The following is an 18,315-nucleotide window of genomic DNA, read 5'->3' as shown; positions in this document are numbered from 1 at the left end:
ACCCCCTGTGGAAGACAAAATACAACTTACAAACTCTCAAAGAATAATGCTCCGAGTCTAAAATGTGCTAATGCAGCACAAAGATACATTCAGGGTAGTGTTTCCCTGATGGGGAACATTTTCACCCCTTGCACAAAAAATAAAAATAAAAATCAGGAGTGGAGAACAGTTCAACACATGAAAACACATGTGGAAGAGATATATATGCTGTGTTACGGTCATGGCTGTGTATTCGCCTACATGCTGGATATGAACATTCTAGTCATCTTGCTTCTTTTTTTATGACAGAAGCATTTCTAAAACAAGATGGTGGTGTCTTTACATTGCAGGATAATCTGAGTCAAAACCTGATGAGTAAAGTGTTAGAAGACAAACTGCACAGAGAAAGGGCCTTTTGACCGGAGCACCCGCAGTAGACACAACAACCCATCTTCCTCAGGATACTTGCTAACATATTTTCTGCAGCTCCATTCAGGTAAGCATTTAAAAAATTACTGTGTTGACTCAGAATTTCCATTTCATCCCCCACAGACGAGATTTCTCTGTAAAATTATTGGGCCTGGAGCCTGGAACTTTGATAATGTAATCATTCAGTTCAGTATTAGCAAACATATAGTTCAATATACCACTGCCCTGTAGGCCTGGGAGATTACAAGCTTTCCAGTGAGAATAAAGAGCACTTTGCTTCTAGCCTTCAAAGTGCTGAAATACAAGACCTAAAAATCACAACACTAGTATATAAAAATGCTATTTCAGGTAATTGATAGAAGTGAGTAGTGCTTTATTAGTTAAACTTTTGTCGCTGTGCAGAGCAAGAGTCACTTACATAGTTAGCTCCTTAGGGGAGCATTTTTCCTGTTGTCTGGATTAGTGTAGTCCTTAGTGATCAACAGTACTCTAAAATACTAACAAATAATTCTTCAGGAATAAAACATTATCACAGGAGTTTTAAGAGATATGTAATCTTACTGCTATTAAGGTTTCAAAATCTTTTTAAGATAGTCTAAAAACATGGTGGTGCAATGTACGTACCATAAACAGGCCAGTGATACTATTCATACTTCTAACAGTGTATGTATTTACCTATAGAAAAGAGGATGTGTACACATATAACTTTATCGGGATGTAATGCTACACAGTCTTACTAGCACAAGTCCAGAAGCAGCGCTTCTGCAATACTGCATGTAGATTAGTAATTACAAAATTCTGCCATTACATTACAATGCTCCTAAACTTCATCTACTTGCATGGAGGCAGCTTGTGGGTCCACATGGTATTTTTTATGATTTCTGATTCAAAACCAACTTGGATGTTTCTGCACTGACACAGATTATGTCCTGAAGAATGAAGCCCTGTAACCAGAAAATAGACCTGCTTGCCTCAGGCTGCAGATTCTCACCAGCGCTGTGCACTGTTTCAGTGGAAAAGTAATAGTAATGCTAGGGTTTGAGGATATTAAAAAACAAAAAGGCAAAGAGGAACTACTTAAGATGTGTTTGTGATGACAGAGGTCTTATCTGCAGTACCTATTTCATTCCTAGGGGGAAGATCCTCATCTTCATGACTGGGATACCTCTCCTTCCGGTCAAGCAGAAGAAAATAAATCATTTTCTCTTGGTTTTCTCTGAAAAAAAAAAGGAAAATATCTTTAAATTTGAAGATAAAAAAGCAAAAATGTGTAAACAAACCTTTCTCATCAAACAAATAGTTACAGTTATTCTAAATAAGCTGGAAATGCCTGACAACTAGATATATAACCCACAAAGCTTTTGAGAACCTTGCTGTCTCCAACAAGCAGCTCATGAGAGAAGAAAATACGATTCCCACATTACACATCTGGAACAGAGCTACAGGACAGATGAGGTAATACATCTGCAAGAAGCTGAAGAGTGGCACAAGACATATTTCCTGAGCTTTTTCCCACTATGTGTCCCTGGTAACACCTCAGGAAACACAAAAGCTCTCTGGCATAAGTTTGAAATAAGTAACAGTTTGCTCACAAAGGCATATCCAACACAAATAGCAGCACCGACACCTCCCCATCTGGACTGCAAGGCCCATCTTTTTGTGAAATTACCATGCCCAGCAGTGAGGGAAGAGACAACAATATTCCACCACTGACACCAAGTGTTAGGAAAGCTCAGTGACCCCTTGCTCCCTCCCAGAACATCACTGGCTGCTGAGCAGCTAGAGAGTGAGATGTTGCTACAGGTCCCTCATAGCAAGAGACACAGTAAAACAATTTCCACCTTTCCCCAGGTTTGTAAGCATCCCAGCCCTGGACATCCAACTAATATTAAGACTGAGCAAGTGCTTACTCTTCTGACAACAAGTCCTGTAAGAGTTTATTTCGGTCACGGAAGCAGCCTAACGAGTGCATGCTATCTAACACGTCTGGATCGATATCCTCCAAGGAAGGGAGAGAACGAATCTGCACCTTTCGAGGGATTGGTTGCTCTGGTTCTGGTTCATTCTTACCACCTCTGCAGAGGAAAGAAAATGAGAGAGAGAAAGGGGGCAGGGAAAGAAGGAGAGAAAAGAAACATGAGTCACAAATGAACCCGTACTCTGAAACACAGCCTGCAGCACCAGATGGAAATAGCTTGTTAAATCCCCACTGAGAGACCAGATCTTGCAACCAGACAGATATTCTTTTCAGAAGACACCGCATTGAAGGCTGAGAGTGACCATCACCTTGTGGATTTGGTCTTTAATGAGAAATATCTGCATTCAGTCAGAAAGGCAGCAGGAACTTCACTTACCAGTGCCCTCATAATGTAAGCAGCTGTTCAGCATCCTAATGCCAAACATTTCTACAACACTACATGGTTTTAGAGACGCTGTCTCATCAGCAGGCCAGACTCAGGCAGTCGGGCTGGGAAGCACAAGCTGAACGATTCCCCTTCAAACAACGAGCTGTGAGAACAAAACCTCGCTGCGTTTCACCAGCTCTTTACAACCGGCACTGCAACCATTTAATACTTAGAAACTTCCAAGGCGATTTAAGAGACCTCACTGTTGAGGTACATATTTAACACACTTTAGAGGATTTTTTTGGGGAAACCGGTTTCTTTATTTATATTCCTAAATACAACTCCGCTTCTCTTCAGAAATGCAAATTTGAAACTTCTGGCTCAAGTGTGATGCCTGAGGTCAGTGGCTAACCTAGGAACATCCATTAGTGGTAGAGCATATTACTCTTCGAAAAGTAGTTAACACAGGCTTCCTGTACAATCCTCTCACTCTATTGACTGGACTCAGGAAATGCAGATTATCTGTTGCAGTTAAAAGCCCATAATGTAAGAAACAGGTCAAGATGTCATGACATCTATAACAGACTGAACGCTACATATTGTTGCACCCTGGATAACCTTTGCTTTTGTTTAGCTGGGAAAGGAGCAACCTAGGTCAATTCTATCCACCTAAAGAGGTGGGTTTGGTGGTGGTGGTGTTTTGGTCAGAGCACCTGCCTATCCAGGCTCTTAGCTATTTCTTAGTGGATGTTCTGTGTGACGTTGAGGCTTTCATATTCTTCAGGTGAGGTCCTCCCTTTCCTTTATGTGATGTCAATGTATGACTGTTGTGTCCAGGCTGCGTTTGTTGTTTATAGGGCTGATGCCTCCTTGGAGTCTCACAGAAGTCTCTATGTCTTGTGCAATGACCATAGTCCCGAATCTAATGGTTAAATTTGGAAATCTTGTCCAACTAAAGAAACATCTTATTCCATGAGTGCCCTGCCCTGCCTTTAGGAGGTAGCTACTCTTACAGCTCGTTATTAGTCAAAGTGTGTCAAGATTTAGCTCCCAGCAGGTAATAAGCAAAGACTAGACCATAACCTTGGCTGTTAAAGCCACTGATGACATTGTCATTAAGATAAATTCTTGCAGGATGGACCTTCGGACAGCAGCTGAGATTTTGTTTTTTAATGATCTGGAGTTCATTTTTAGAAGGAACAGACTTCATTAATAATTTATTACATTAAAAACAGAGGTCCTTAAGGTAATTTAAGAGACTAAGAAGAAATTATTGTTTTGGAAAATTCCCAGAAATTTTGGGTTTCCTACTTGTTGCCCTAGCCTACAGCGGAATATCACCTGCAAGCATCTTTTACAGCTATCAGCTTGGGTGCCATTTCTCAAGAGCACAGCTTGGTATCTTCTGTGCAGGGAAAAGTGGCTTTTCCTTATGCCCGGCACCTGGTCAGCCTCAGACATAGGCAGGAATATTCACACCTCCTCATCAGGTACAAGAAAAATCTGCAAAGAGGTGCCTCATCATTTGGCAATGCATTCATTGCGTCGGGAAATGAAAATCACCGGTCTGTGCCGTGATTGGCATGCCTGTATTGCCTGTTCCATTCTCAGTCTGGTAGAGAGTGACAAATTTGTTGCATTTCAACCCACATAGATATCAAACAATGTCACCCAATGAATACTGCAAATCACGTATATTTTTTAAAGGCCTGCATGAATGTAATTGCTGCTTTTAAACCCTGCCTCTTTTGTGAGGAACGGTGCATACAATGGATGTGATTCCAGAACAGGGCGGACTTTTTCAGTCTCTCCATGAAATTCCCTCGTGAATCTCACTGAGATGCACATTTACATCAGAGCAAAGCGAAGCAGCACGGGTACCATTCTTCTTTTGATTTTAGTAAATTTGGTACCTCCACAATTAGGGCAATAACTCAGCGTTACTGAAGTATGCATTTACCATAATAGCTAAATTTATTTGCCCTCTTGCTTTAGTACAAAAAGGTGAAAACATCTGATGTTTATTTGCTGATTTAAGATAACCTGTGCTTGAAGTAAAAATAAATGGTTTAAATTAAAAAGGCTTAAAAAACCTCACTGAATTAATTTGGGTGGGAGAGTATGAAGAACTGGAGGTTGGTGATGAAAGGTTTCTCCTTGGTTTTTCTTTTTTATAGGCTTATGAATCATGATTTCAACTTTCAAGACCTCTTTCTCTGTCCGCTGAGACTGCAATTAAATCTTTTCCCCAGTTTTACAAAATCCTGAATATTTATTTGAAGAATTAAGTGAAATGACTTATTGGGTTCTGAGAACAACTTTCAGGTCAGTAACTTATATATGACGAAGAATAAAGATTTAACATGGGACAGTAGTGTTAAGTGAAATAGGGAGAAAATGAAAGATGTGAGCAAAACAGCTACAGTGTGCAAACACTTGTAACCACTCCTTCTCTGTCAGCATCAATATTTCCAGGCAAAATGAATGCAAAGAGGCTGTGAAACATTACCAGATGAAAGCAGTAGAGTTTTGGAGGTGGTAAGGTTATTCACAGACTAAATTTAGCCAAAGGAGGTTAACCTCCTTAGGTCAATCCATGGCCAGTAGAGAATGAGAGAGAGCGCTTTAAAAATATAGCTTTAAAAAGCTATTTTAAGCAGAAACTTTGTTTTAGGCAATCTGAACAGACTTCTGGAGGAGCTTTTCTCTTTCTTTATTGACTATAGCAGGAGTGTAGGAGGAACTTGCTTTTGCAAAACTCAGTTTATACTTATGAGAATGGCCTCAGATGCCATTTCCGTTGGGGTAAAAACCTGTTCACTGTGCGAGTCATCAGAGAATCTGACCTTCATCAAGAAGTGCATGAAAATGCTCTAACACTTATGTTTGCAAAGAAAAAATGTTCAGATTTAAAATCTAGAATAAAGTCATGAAATGACACCTGCCTAATTGTGCATGTAAGCCTGGGACAATAACCCTCTGAGGTGAAAACTTCCAGGTTAAAATCTCGAGGATAGTTACAGTAATAATAGAAGTGATCAATGACATTTAATTTTATTTCCTATTCCACTTCTGATCAAAGGACAGAGAAATTGAAGTCAGCTGATTTTACTCCATAAAGAAACAAAGGGGATCAACTGTCTAGTCTTACAGAACCAGAATTTACTTTTGGGCTTTCTATTGCAACGTTACAGTAGGGCTATTTCAGATTTACAATTAGAGATTTTTCCCCTCAATTTATCCATCAGAGATGAAAAAAAAAAAAACAAACAAAACTGCAGCAAACAAGACTCAAGTCCTCTGATTTTAAAAGGTGCCATGTCAGCCGGTAACTGTAGAGCGCATGAAAAAGCCACAGGCAGAGTGCTACCACCATTTCAGGTGAACTAAGAACAAAACATGTTATTCTACAAACTGTTGAATGCCCTTGGGTCCTATTGAAGTCAGTGAAGCCAGCAAGTGAACAGTGCCCATAAGATAGATTTAGAGAAAACAAAACAAATCAAAACAAAGGTGTTTTTTCTTCCTGGTGACAGGCTTAAATATCAGTTCATATCATCCTCAAATATTTCCCAAGAGCAATGAGAGGAGGATTATGAAGGCAGGACTTTTCTTATCACCCACCCAGGGAGTGTGTAGGAACATTGACCCCCAGAAGCAAGTATCAAAGCATAATTTCCTTATTTAATATCTGTGAAGTATTCTCCTTAGTTTGATTGGGTTATCGTGAGTACAAACAAAAAATGTTATTTACTTAGGTTTCTTGAAATACTATTAGGGCTACACAGAGTGCAAGGTCACTTTTAAAAGCCATCAATCTTCCTTACACCCAAACCACTCGACAGGCATGTACTTTCTCACAGACCTCCTGTTTCACTGTCAAGACTGCTGCTTTTAATCAAGTCACAGAACTACTCTCACATCAACAGGTTACAAGGTCAGAAGCAGCCTCTTAGCTTGCTGTGAAGGAGTAGGGATTATGAGGCAGAAAATCTCTTGTTCACAGGTGCTTACTTATCAATATAATCATTTTTGTTTCTACTTCAGAGGAAAGCCAAGATGCCAAGAAGGAACAAGCAAAAGCTTTCTTGTCAAGAAGGTATTACAAGGGATTCTCTGGAGCACTTGAAGAGCAAACCAAATATGGCTGTTAGGTTGTGGGTTTTTTCAGTGGTGATGACTTGCAGGTATCTTTTTTACACAGAAAGTTGGTGGACTGAATGTTTTATTTCAAACAACTGTTAGTCACTGCATACATATTTCCCAGCTTGAATCTATAGGGATGAAATTATACTAGCAGCAGAGGGTAAAAAAAACAACACATTAGATGCCTTCCCGTCCTCTGCCCCTTTCTCCACCTGTGTGAAAGCTGCTTTCAAACTCCAATCTCTCTTGTCATAGATCACGAGAATAACAGCCCCCGTAACATGATTAATACTGAATGCATGCAAAAGTGAATTTAAAAAGCATTACTTACATATACCATATGTGTTTCTGAATATGTTCTAGCTGCAAAGAAAAAGAAAACAAGGAATTAGCTCTGTAAAACAAAAAAGGTAACTCCACAAGACATCCTTATTCAAGGCTTGCTTCTAGTGAGGACTAAATCCACCATTCCAGAGCTGGATCTGTGCAAACAACAGGAACTTTCTACTGCATAAAGAGCATGTTCATCCTCACCCACCCCACTGTATATGAGATTATTTCTCTGGACAATGGAACAAGTCAGGAGCAAATCCCAGGAAAATGTGCAAGGACAAGGCTTCACCAGCAAGTGTTTTGGCCATTTAGGTTTTTCCCTTCCTAAGCCATTCCCCTTGAAAATACAACTGAAGCTAACAAACGGCTCCTATCAGTATGTGCATAATGACTGACAGTTTACACCAAAAGTTCATTTCCAGTTTTTATTTTGGAAAGAGAGAGAGAAAGGTTGAAATAGACAGGTTGAAATAGACAACGTACATGAACAAAATAAAACGTGGACATGTGACGTGATCTGCCATAACCCATGCTTGATTAGCTTCAGACTTACCATTAAAATCTAAAGACCAAGTGGAATTAGGTTCTACGTCAAAAAGATAATATTTATTGTTCCAGTAGCTGAACCCCTGCCTGCAAGTTTATTTTGCTTTCCTTTTTTCTGCTTCACATGTGAATATTTTACTATGTAATGAAGGACTGACCAAAGCTTAACAGTGGCTTTGTCCACCCATGGAAGGCATATACCAACAAATGTTACATGATGACCACAATTTCCATGAGAAGAGGGGAAAAAAATAACAGCTTTTTGCCAAGAGAAACCCCAACAGCAGGGAGAATAAACTGTTAACATTATATACTTACAGCAGAACCTTCCTAATCCTGTTTTTTTGAAGCATCATCACAATAGAAAAGCACTTTTCATAGATACTCAGGGATTATTCATTACGAGAACAATATTTTTTGTATTTCCCGTTACAAAAGCCTTTGTACGTGCAGAGCAATGTGCACACTCACTGCACACAGGTTTGTGTTTGTGCAACACACAACTGAGAGGCAGGAGAGAGCTGGAAGGAAACTCAAGTGCTAACAGCTACATGATGAAATCGCAGGCCCATTAAACTGGTCAGGAAGAACAGAGACAGCTGTCCTGCTCCTATTACTTTCCACTTCAATTCCAGAATCAGAGAGCAAAAAAAAAAAAAAAAAAGAGGAATGGACAAACAACAAAATCTCACAGATAGAAAGTAAGTGTTCATCACAGAGAGGAGTGAATCAGAGGCCTCTGTGCTGTGGAATAACAGCTCCTTGACTGAATGTATGGGGTTTACGTGGCAAGGTTTTGGTAGCAGGGGGCTGCAGAGGTGGCCTCTGTGAGCAGAGCCCAGCAGCTGCCCCATGTTAGATAAGAACCAGCTCTAGCTGCTCCAAAGGGACCCACCACTGGCCAGAGCCCAGCCATGAGCAATGTTGTTTGTCCCTCAGTGAGAGCAGATCTAAGAAAGGGAAAAAAAAAAAAACTGCACTACTGCAGCTGGGAGAGGTCACAGGGCCACACAGGGCCACATCTGTTTTTTTTTTTGTTTTTTTTTTTTAATTGTTATTACTGCTCATTCTGGTGTTGCATATGACACAGAACCTCAGTCCGTGGGTAACAGCTCTGCCACAGGGAGCCCCCATCATCACAGCTCCCCCGTACCAGGTAGTCCTTTCACTCCTGCACTACTATGAGACATGTGGAGTATTCACAACACACTGCTGTCTCCCCGAGCAGCTTAATTTAAGGAGATAAGGTACATATCTACGTATGTTCCCCTTACAGTCTGTAGATGCAGCCCTATTCCTCTTGCTCTGTGCAAGCTGAGGTACAGAGCCTATCAGAAGAGCCTGTTTTGTACATCTTCCACAGGACAGGGCTTTAACATTCTTAGTTATCAAGTGCACGCTGCTATGAGGATCTGCTAAGAACTGTGCCTCCTTTGTTTGGTAAAACCACCCTGTGAGATTACCGAATGGTTGAGGTGGGAAGGGACCTCTGAAAGTCATCTGGTCCAACCCTTGCTCAAGCAGGGACACCTGGACATGAGGTCTACCTACCGTGTCCAGGAGGCTTTTGAATATCTCCAAGGAGGGAGACTCCACAACCACTCTGGGCAACCTGTGCCAGGGCTCTGGCACTGCATAGCAAAGAGCAGCTTCCTATGTTCAGATGGAACCTCCTGTGTTCCAGTTTGTGCCCACTGTCTCTGGTCCTGGCACTAGGCACCACTGAAAAGAGCCTGAGATGCATATCTACTCTATTTCCTACACACCACACGGAGGATTAGAGACATTAATGATTTCAGACAAGATGCAGATGATGCAGCTAAGCAATGTCCAAGTCTCTTTCATGCTTGCTTCTTCTCTTGCATTTTCTGTCTCTCTGGGTCACATTTTTCTTTTGTGCCTGCAATAGGCAGAAAACAGCACGTTGTTCTCTAAGTCAGAGAGGGGGAAGAAAGGAGGGTCACCAGTTCATGTCTTAGTCGGGGAACCCTTGGGCTCCTTCAGAGAATATATGAAAGAGAAATCCCTTCTGCCCATCCTGCTGATCACCTCCTCCAAGCTAATGATCCCATATAGCATTTTTCTGAAAGAGAAGTCCCATAGTGCCGTGATATATATCTGAAGGTGTATGAAAGCTCTCATGTGGGAACAACAATGGCTGCTGTTTACCTACACATCTGCAGTTTCATCCACATCAAAATCATTGCTGTGAAATACTCAGGGATATCCCAGATCCGAAAAGTACTCTACAAAACCAATTTCTATTCTGATTCAAATGTAATTGCATTGAAATGTTATTACAAGTGTACTTGCTGCTGCCAACATCTTCATTGCTTTTTTAAAGGTAATTAATTAATGCTTTGTTGCTTTTCATCTGCATTAAAGTGACAGGAGGGTTATGGGAGGGCGATTGGTTTTGACAAGGAGAAGTCTGTATGCTTTTTACTATGCAGTGTAGGGGAGGGAGATACACAGTGGGAGCTAATCTCACTCCTCCTGCCTTCATTTAAACACAATGTTTAAATGCATTTAAGTGACGAAGGCATTTAACAGCCCTCCCCAGAGGGTTCTTCTTGCTGTTTGCACATGAGTTTGCCAAATTTAATGCCGTTTTATGGAAGTTGTTAAAATGCTGCTTCTTAATATCTCCTAGCCACCGCAGGCAATTGCCTCATGATGTCATCTCTGAAACAAAAACATGATCAGATCCATTGCACATGCACAGTCAGAGGACAGACCTCTGCAAGCTAAAATGCTGTGATGGAAGAAGGGGAATTCCTTTGTCACAGTTTTACTTAAAATACTTCCAATACATATTAACCTTGTATACTGAAGTAGCATTTATTTAGGAGCCACACTTATAGATCCACTGCGATAAAGAGCTGTATAAGTTCATCAGAAAAGGAGGTCTCCTCCCCCAAGGAGCTTACGTCTGAATTCTAAGACCGGGAACAACAGATGGAGACAGACAGGCAGATGGAAAACAAGACAGTGCTGTCTACATCCTCAGCACTGATCTCAGCAGAGTGGTTGCCAAGCTAAAAAGTTCTGACCTGATGAAAAACTTTCTTGAAGTCTGTAGATATGGATGAGGGCTTCTGGGCTTGAACTCATGTCAGTTTCCAAACTTCCCTGTCCAGAAAGTGAACAGTCTCAAACCCATCTGTGCACTAACTCGATGTATACTTCAGATCAATCTTGTTCAGTTAGAAGATCCTCTAGTCTGGGCTTTAAACCTGCTGTATGATGTCAAGATACAGGCTTTTCCTGACCAAAGGATTCAAGCTGAGCACAAACAGCAATGGTAGAACTATTGTCTTTGTCAGTAGTAGCAGCCATACTATAGCAGCCTCTAGGGACCTTGACAAGGGCAAGGCATCACTGTGCTAAATGCACATTGTAGGAATAGGCCTTTGGCAGCCAAAAGCATACTGCCTAAATACATCAACTGGACAATTACCTCCATTCTACAGGTGGTGAAGTGAGACAATTTGAATGATGTGATAGGCACCTTACCAAAAGACCTTCTAGAAAAATGAAGGGAGCAAGATAAGTTTTCCCTCTGTTTTTTTTTTTTTTTTTTTTTTTTTTTTTTTTTTTTTAACATTCTTTAGATTCTGTGCTCCGAGCAATAGAGATAACATCATCATTAGCACACATTAGACCCCAGGAAAAAAAAAAAAAAAAAACAGCAGAGAAGAGATTCTGAAAATTCGGGTAATTTAACTTGGCTAGTATTTCAGACTTAACATCTACGTGGACATCCAACGCAAATTAAGTCATTTTATTCTGGAATAAAATGTCAGCACAGGGAACAGTAACGGTTTTATCATAATAGTTTATTCTGCAATAACTGATCTGCTCTGATCCAACTTGCTGCACATATACAGTTTTAAAAATGCTCACCCATCTTTAACAGGAGAGTGGACCCAAAGCTCCTTACTCTCCCCTCTTTGCCTTTGTGTTTCTGCAGAAGAAAACATCAGTGGAGAATGCAAATGGATTCTACCACAGGAACTGTAATTCTTCATTGTAGAGATGCTGAATCATTGAAAACATCCAAGTAGAAAACATTCACTTTCCAAAGTGCACATAATCGAAAGGAACTGTATCCTGCAATACTGCAGGCACTGAGAGCACTCATTTTCTTCCATAAACCTTATCTAACTGAAAACTAGTTCACTTTGCCCTCCTGATACTACTTCTACTAGAAAGCTGTCCCAGAACTCCACTGATACAGCTAAAATGCATTTTCCAATTTCCAGCCTACTTTCACATCAGGCTATTTGACATACATTTGTTTTTGTGCCAGTATCTTCCTTTAGTTTAAATAAACCTCTCTCCAGTAATTACCTCTAATGCATATGAGGATGACTAGTGCATCCTCTCTCACATATCACCTGGGTACACTACGTCGAGCTCTTTTAGACTGTTATTCAAACAAGCTCTCTGCAGTTCTGACCACCTTAGTATTCATCCTTTACACCACTGCCAGTTTGATTTAATCTTTCCTGAACGCAGGTGGTCAGAAATACCACGCCCAGAAGCTAGAATCTCCTTTTGCAGCCTACTGAAAGAAAAACATGGATTCTTTTACTCAAAGTATGTTTAGGTAATTGAGCCCAGTAAAGGAGAGTGGTCAGGCACATCCCACTATCTGTTCTTTAGGCTACATAACACATGGTGAGCATGAAGATTATTCCACTAAGACATAATGAACTCCTCTTTCCATAAATGAATCATATACATTGAAAGGTAATGCCAATTTCTTAAGGCAGGAAAGGGCCAGCAACAATAATTCTGAGTACTCTCCTCTCCATTAATTGTCTCAAGCTCTACCACTGAAGCCGAATGATGACAGTTGAACGTGAATACTAGTTCTGTTTTTGTTGATCATTTTAACAGATGGACTGGGGAAGGTGTGGGTGTGCTGTGAAATGGCAATTACTGCAGGGAGGGAAATGCAGTTGGAGGAAAAGGAAAAAAAAAGATACAAATCAAAAAAAAAAAAAAGGAAAGAAAGAAAAAAAGGAGAAACAAAGCAGAGAGAGGAAGGGAAAAATAGAAGAAAAAAATCTAGTGACCTTACATTCACTGTGTTTTTCTGCTGAATTCACCAGTAAGATACTGAACGAATGATCACTAATGTTAACAACTACATCTGTCCTTATTGTACCCAGGCTACAATTTTGCTCACATCTTTATAAAAACATCAAATTGATTCAAGTGAGAAATTTTCTAAGAATAGTGGCTTCCAAATAAACCCATATTTATATCCTTTCTTCACAGGACACAGCTGAAACAGAATTCAGCTCTCTCCTGGAAATGAATTCCCAGCTCCTGTGCAGTAAACAAAGAGCTCCCTTCTGCCTGGCGCTCTAAGCAACCGCAACGCTAACAGCATAGAAAGGGAAGTGTGACAGCAGCAGGGACAGCAAACCAAGACCCTAAAATAATGAAAATAAGATTGCAGCTAGTAACAAAGAGCAATCCTTTTTTCCTCTCATCTCTCATCTCCTAAAGACATTCTATTTCAAATTCTTATTCACAATCTACTGGTTAGTGCTTGTCCATAACTATCTGATCTGTTTTCTTTCTCCCTAAGGAAATAACAGCTTCTTTTTGATCAAGAAAAGGGGGAGATCACTATGGGACCTTGATTTCCTTTAACATTTTTCTCTCTTGTGTGTGTACAGTTTCTGCTGTATCGCATAATTCAAAAGCTTCAGGCAATACTAAGAAATTGGATTGTTCTATAACAAAATTAAATCATAACAATTTGAAGAAGATCTAATGTCTGATGATCTGCTCACTGGCATACTCAAGCCATCTGCACTAAGATCTTTCAGAGAAAAATAAGTACATCTCATCTGTTCTGCATCATGCTGGTTTCCGGAGCAAAAGCAGCAATGTATGTATCTGGGAAGCAAAGGCAGTACGCACATCATTCAGGGGCTTGTCTACCCACCCCTTGCTGCCTTACTGTCTTGCTCTACCCAGTTTGTGAGGCAGGGAATACTGTTACATTTACCTTATGGAAAGGAAACTGAGATAGAGAAGGACTTAGTGACTTTCTCAGTCACAAAAAACACCTCTCTCACGTCTCAGGGTACAGCCCTAGCCTCTGGAGAATTCCTCACATAAAAATACTTGAAAAAGTATTGTTTTCTCTCTTTCTTTAAAAATATAATGAAAAAGGGCTTTTAAAGTGCCTAACATATGTATTTACTTTTCTATCAGTGCTACTCTCATACCGCAATGTGATGGTTACTGTGTTTGCAGAGGTAAGGATACCTGTAATATCATAAAGAACTTTCCACCTACGTCACCAGTGCATGACCTGGTTTTGTAAGGAACAAAATAAAAACCTGGCTGCAGCTGCCAGGTACTACTCTTAAGAGAGTTGAGAAGGGAGCTTCAGTTCACTTCTTAGCAGACAGGTGTGTGCATCCCAAAAGCACCATCACAGCTGGTGGAGACTGATTCTGTTGTTAGCAATCTCAGCAGAGAGGCCAAGCACTGATCTGAGAGTTTATTTATAAATATTTTAGCAGACTGAAGAACCAGGAGGAGTTTTAAATTTACATTTCTTTATACATACTCCCACTCAGAATCTGTGAGCTTAGTAAATCTGTATAAAATCATCACCAGAGCCTGACAATAGGATTTACAAGGGCAATGTACCCATAAAGGCAGAAGCCTCCACTGACAAGCAGGCAATCTTGCTTTCCAAAACGATTTTAATTGCTAATTTTTTTTAATTCCCCAAAACATTACCACAGTGTTAATGAAGGATACAATCACTACACAGTGCTCACCCTTGCAGGGTTGTTGTAGTGATGGGATGCATCCCAGATGCAAAGATTCAATGCCGAATGCCAGCAGCTCAGCACTGCAGGCCTAATTGTGCTCAGGACCACAGGGCAGAACACGGAATAGCAACTAGAAGACCCCCACTCTGAATGCTGCCACAGGATAATGCAGAGCACATACAGGACAGAATACAATGCAGCTGTGTGGCATGAAGTGAGAAGCCACACTTTTGTTAGAAATTTAAAACAAAACAAAACAAAACATACTCTGTTTAATAGCAAAGCTTCAAAGAACTGTCCTAGCAGTTTTGACCTTCAAACAATTACATGATGTCCCTGACAAATGGGTGCACCTACCAGGAGAGGCAGACTACCCAGGTGGACTCCAAACTGTGCTAATGGGTCAGTAACACTGTGAGGACATTATGAAGGAGTTATTCTAAATGCCCACTGTGGCACATGAGGGAGGATCATGAAGCTAGAGAAGCAACACAAAGGTAATCTGGCCCCATCGTTTAAAAGAGAAGGCATCAAACTTCTTCCCCAGCCTCCACTAACTCCACTCATCCTTGGTTCAGGAGGAAACACACAGGACCGGCAGCAAATCAACAAGTTTCCTTAATTATACACCCACAACTGCAACTAGGTGACCAATGAAGCCTTGGTCACATGGCTTGCAGCAAATGCCTTCTTACCGTGAGACGTTTCGAGGCATCCACTTCAATCATCCCCCGCAAGAGGTTCTGACAGTCCGGGGGGATAAAATGTGGCATGTGGAACACTCCACGCTTCACCTTCTCCAACAGCTGCCTCAAGTTGTCGTCATCGAATGGCAGGGCACCCTGCAGGGATGTGACAGAGGCAAGGGAGTTAGTTGGAGAGGGCAAAAGGAGAAAAGCCAAGATAAACATAAGATAAAGGAAAAGAGAAAATCAGCTCATAATGAAGTATTATAATAAGTGAAACAGTCTCTTTATCCACTGAAAATAAATAATTTCTTAGTGCTGCTGTATTTTCTCCAATGCAGGAAAAAAACTGAGGACACAGTGTATTTTTTTTAAACCTTTAATTAGAAAATGACTACCAGTATAAAGCATAATACAAAATATGAAATTGCCTTTCCAGGCAAATTCAGCAAAGATGCATGGATTCACTTAAATTCAGCTCAAGCTTTTGATCTGCTGGTATTCCTCCTGGGCATACTTTCACTGCAGCAATGTTTATCGTCTCCTTATTTTTAATCTTCCCGAGACACATTTATTGCAGACATTGGAAAGGAGGTGAACAGCATTTGAGAGACTTTCAGCAAAGAACATCCTCCTTCTGATGGAGCAGTGCAATGACACAGCTCAAAGAAATCCTAACCAACTTTAGCCTTTTGGAAGCAGCAGACGTTCTACCTGGTTAATATACTCCATGCAGTTCCCATGCAGTGGTCAGGTCATCGGTTCCTATTGCTTCCCTACTGTAGCTCACTTACATGAATGGCTTGAGTTTTTTTAGCTGGAATTACATTTTGAATAGATCATCAGCTTGTCACAAAAAAGCAGCAAAAGACCTATCCTTGCTGCAAGGACAAAAAGGAAAAAAGAAGTTGAAATCTTTAGGATAACTCCACTGACTGAAGCCAATATCCTTTTATAGCAAGTCTGCACCTTCCTGGATATTCTCACTTCCCTCTTTCACTGACTAATACTGGTAGGTGCTGAGCTTCTTCGATTTCCAGGAAGGTTTGTAGGAAGTTGCAAGCTGTCAGCTGCTGTGATAATGAAGCTTTCAGTTGTCAGTGCTGGCACTGCTCTTACTACAGCGAGTATTGCATCTGTATAAGCAGTCCTGTGTCTGGTTTAGTGAGAGAGACCAACAGCTCCATTTACAGAAGCCTTGGAAAGCCCGCCTGACAGCAGCAGCTACTGGGCACTATTTACTTTTGTTTGTTCATTCAAGCAGCCATGAAGAAAGGGCCTCCCTGTCTTCTGCAACCAACCTCCTGAGTTATCTGCTTTTCTCCTAACCATTCCAGACTCACAGGAAAATCAATTCTGATAGTTCAGTACTTTGGCTAACGCAATTTAATCCACGATGAAGTCAGCAAGGCTGCTTTGTGGCATTTCCTGAAGGTAACAACTACAGCTCTTTTATTACTACCACCTGCTATTACAGCTTGAGACTTTTTGCAGGGTTTCTCCTGACATAATTAACTGGAGAGTTCTGCACTCTCTGTCAATAATAGACTTATTTCAGTCGTTTTGCAGGCTCATGTATATATGTAGGAACAGATGAAGATGCTTCCCAGCAACAGACAGACACCAAATCTTGACAGAGAATCCACCTGCAAAGGAAAAGCCCACTCCCACAAGTCCTAGCCATCTTGCCAGCTTCTCTTGTCTTTTCTTACCAACTCAGTAAGTCATATAAAGAGCTCATTTTATATCTCTGCTTTGTCACCCATGCAAATAGTTGCTCAAGAGCTAGAGATGACCAGGGGATACTTAGTGAGATAGTTAAAACTCCTCCCTTGCAACATCAAGAAAATAAATTTTAAAATTAGAAATATCAGCAAATTATAATAACCAAAAAAGAAAAAAACAAAATTTGTTACGGTGATTTAAAGCACCATACTGAGATTATTTCAATATATTTTGATTCTAACTATTTTTAAAAATTATTAGTATAATTTCTGAAACAAAAATCCTTTGTCATTTTCAAGTATTTTAAGCCAAAATTATGAACAGAATCTAACCCTGACAGAAAGTTTTATTTTAATTGAACAAATGCTTTTGTCAAAATAAAACATTTAAGTGAAGAATTAGTAACTAGGTTTACTAATAATCATAAAAGGACATCAAAATTTGGCTTCAGGGTTGTTTTTTTTTTAATAGTAGATGATTGTTTAAACTATTACAAAAAACTAACACACATTAAATCTATTCTCACATATACTATTAATTCTGCATGTAGTGAAGTCATACTTATATGAACTATTATCTGTATTTTCCTACACTTAACCATGGAAATTGATAACATGCCAAGCCTATCTGCTTTCAGCTGGACATCCAATTATTGTATGTTTGGGAGTGTTACATTACACTGCAAATCAGAATAAATTCTGCAGAGAATTGAAACTTTGATCGGAAGACGGCTAAGTTACGAGATACTACATTTTGAATACTAAGGAAAGTATTATATCTGAGCCAGATGGGAACTGATTTAAACGTTGTACTACTGGCTTAGTTTTATATTCTCAAGTGAACCAAATAAAAATGTAGCTCAATACTTGCATGAAACAAAACTGTTGCACTTAAATCTGCTCTTGATAAAGGACTGCAGTTAATGTATGCATATACCTACTGAAATGCATATGTACATACAGCAGAAAAAAACAAATGCTTCCCAAACCCAGCCATGTTTTAATCCTGTGAAGGGCAACTTATTTGACATTCTCTGTGTCCTGGAGTTGTAACCCTGTGCATTCTTTTGGGTAAAAAAAATCAGTGTGCTTTGAATGAGGCTCTTCAAAGAGCTGCAATATTACAACACAGCAAAGAACATTTATGGAGGCAAGACTTCGGCACTTGTCTATGCTCTCCCATGCAGGGCAGCTGCATTTCAAAGAAGCAGTGAAATATTCTTCATGCTTTTCCTTTGGGACTGATGTAGAACTAAGAGGAAAGGATGCAACCGAGAGATACAAAAATAGGGGAACTAAAGAAAAAGCAATCTGT

General features: G+C 40.2%; 1 protein-coding gene across 1 annotated transcript in view; it reads right to left on the bottom strand.

Annotated features, from left to right (window-relative positions):
* The window catches only part of BRSK2 (BR serine/threonine kinase 2), a 302,139-nt gene that overhangs the window by 57,217 nt on the left and 226,607 nt on the right, over window positions 1-18,315 (bottom strand). The window contains exons 10-13 of the mRNA XM_068683402.1: window positions 15,286-15,432; window positions 7,231-7,262; window positions 2,319-2,483; window positions 1,527-1,624 (exon numbers count right to left, since the gene is read on the bottom strand). Coding sequence (XP_068539503.1) covers window positions 1,527-1,624; window positions 2,319-2,483; window positions 7,231-7,262; window positions 15,286-15,432 — 442 coding nt within the window. The remainder of the gene's footprint in view (window positions 1-1,526; window positions 1,625-2,318; window positions 2,484-7,230; window positions 7,263-15,285; window positions 15,433-18,315) is intronic.

Source organism: Anas acuta, chromosome 5 (assembly GCF_963932015.1).
Source record: "Anas acuta chromosome 5, bAnaAcu1.1, whole genome shotgun sequence".
In the NCBI taxonomy this organism is placed as follows: domain Eukaryota; kingdom Metazoa; phylum Chordata; class Aves; order Anseriformes; family Anatidae; genus Anas; species Anas acuta.
The sequence above is the reverse complement of the archived record's forward strand: the minus strand, read 5'-3'. Positions and strand labels throughout refer to the sequence as shown.